The following is a 2,294-nucleotide window of genomic DNA, read 5'->3' on the forward strand; positions in this document are numbered from 1 at the left end:
CCAGCTCAGGGCGGAGGCTTAGAGGTGGTTTGCTCTGCTTTGCCTTAGTCTTGGGATTTTATTCAATAGGAAAATATGGTTGATTTTAAAGATGTTCACCATATTAAAAACAATTTTTCTCATCAAAATTTTTACATTAATAACAGTGAAATTTTGCCCATGAGTTGGGGAATAAGAAACCATGTGCCCCTTTGAGTGCAGAGTTGAGGGTGAACTCAGGCTGCTTGAATGCAAACTTCCCCCCAGCAGGTATCAGCTGTGTGGCCTGCACATGTCACTCAGCCCCTGAGCCACAGTCTCCCCATCTGTAAAGAGGGGCTAACTACCAGCAGGCTGCTGGGAGGCTCCAACGTCCTCACACATGTTATGGGCTTAGGTGGTGAGAGCCTGGTCCATAGGGCCTGCTACCATTTTCCACTCTGGCTTTGGCTTCAAAGGCAAGCCTGGTGATGGCCCCAGGCATCTCCTGGGCAGCTAAGATGGCTTACCTGCTGAGCATAGCCTCGGAACATAGGGTTGACCAACTTGATGCCATGAGATAGGCTGGTGGGGACCACATAGCTCGGCCTGTGGGAAGACCACAACCCTTAATCCAGGAGGCCTGGCTGGGCTACTCAATTCAGCCAAGAAGACTGGACAGACTCAGAGGCACTTCCTGAGATCTGGGGAGGTGCCTCCCCAGCCAGAACCCCAACAGGCTCACACAACTCTACAGATAAGAAGGAAAGCATCAAGTCACGGTCACCTTGCCTAGGCAGGGAGCTCTTGACCAGGATGGCACAGTTTCCTGGTAGGCCACGACAGGTCACTTTAAAGACTGCTTTCATTCTAAAACATTTATCATGTTTTTTCTCATTTCAAAAGTCTTATGTTCATTATTAATAAATCCAAAATTTCAGAAAAATACAACAAAGAAACACTGCCAACTAACGATACCACCCTTAGATAACTAGATTCCAGCTTTCTCTGTGAAAACAGAAAAACACAAAGTACATACACATATACATTTAAACTTGGCTTACACAATTGGAATTACATTGTACCACCCCGGTTTTTAATAAATGCACTTAATATATTTCTGTGCACTCATTTTAAATTATTTCTATGCATTCATTTTATATTATTCCTGACTTTTCCTGGAGAAACAGATCTAGTCTGAGCTCCTGCTCTTTAAATTCATTTCTGTGCCAAAAGCCCAGCCCAGCTACACGCAAACAGAATCAGGGACAAGGCCTGGCACTGGTCACACACGTCTCTTGGCACAGACCCTGGGTGGTGACTACTGGCCAGGGTCAACACCAGGTTCAAACTGTAGCTTAGCTTTGGCCAGCTATCTGATCTTGAGCAAGATATTTAAAGCTCTCTGTGCCCCGGTTTCCCCATTTGTAAAACAGGGATGGATGCAACCTACACCCTCAAGCCTGCAGGGGCACAACATCTGGCAAAGCATTACGGGGGCTGAATCTACAGGAAGTGTCAGTCAGGCACTGATGGACAACCCCATCCCCACACACTGCCCAGCTCAGGGCCTCACTCACTCACCGTTTCTTGTGCCAGACCTCAGAGACCAGCTTCTGGTAACTCTTGCACAGGGCCGGCTTCTTGTCTGTGCGCACTAGGCCTCCACACTCCAAGAAAAACTGGGTCAGTGGGGGACTGGGGGCAGGGGAGAGTGAGCCAGGTCAGAAGGGGCAAGGGGTATGTGGCATCATTTATAAAAAGCTGGGTAGAGAATCAAGAGCTGGAGCACTTGTTCAGAGATGCACAGTGGCCCCCAGACCCATAAACACCTAAGGTGACTAGAAGGATCCCACTTGCATGGGCTCGATCATGTCCCTCTAAAGTCCTGATGGTGAAGCCCTAACCTCAGCACCTCCGCACATTTGAAGACAGGAACTATAAGGTGACTAAATTAAAATGAGGCGATGGGGGGACTCTGATCTAACTCCGATCTGACTGCTCCTTTTCTTTTTTTTTTTTTTTTGAGACAGAGTCTTACTTTGTTAACCTTGGTAGAGTGCCATGGCATCATAGCTCACAGCAACCTCAAACTCTTGGGCTCAAGTGATGATCCTCTTGCCTCAGCCTCCTGAGTAGCTGGGAGTAGACGATCCTCTCTATTGTTGAGCCAACACAATGCCAGACTATTTTCAGAGATGAGGAGTCTCACTGTTGCTCAGGTTGGTCTCAAACTCCTGAGCTCAGGCAATCTACCCTCCTTGGCCTCCCAGAGTGCTGGGATTACAGGCACAACCCACCATGCCTGGCCGACTGGTGTTTTTCTTTTTTTTTTT

General features: G+C 47.8%; 1 protein-coding gene across 8 annotated transcripts in view; it reads right to left on the minus strand.

Annotated features, from left to right (window-relative positions):
* The window catches only part of USP20 (ubiquitin specific peptidase 20), a 53,492-nt gene that overhangs the window by 18,735 nt on the left and 32,463 nt on the right, over nucleotides 1-2,294 (minus strand). For all 8 annotated transcript variants that reach the window (XM_012808275.2, XM_023516155.1, XM_023516154.1 and 5 more), the window contains 2 exons: nucleotides 1,543-1,656; nucleotides 489-567 (listed from right to left, as the gene is read on the minus strand). In XM_012808275.2, coding sequence (XP_012663729.2) covers nucleotides 489-567; nucleotides 1,543-1,656 — 193 coding nt within the window. The remainder of the gene's footprint in view (nucleotides 1-488; nucleotides 568-1,542; nucleotides 1,657-2,294) is intronic.

The sequence above is a fragment of the Otolemur garnettii genome, unplaced genomic scaffold, assembly GCF_000181295.1.
Source record: "Otolemur garnettii isolate 467f Iridium unplaced genomic scaffold, OtoGar3 scaffold00087, whole genome shotgun sequence".
NCBI classification, from domain to species: Eukaryota; Metazoa; Chordata; class Mammalia; order Primates; family Galagidae; genus Otolemur; species Otolemur garnettii.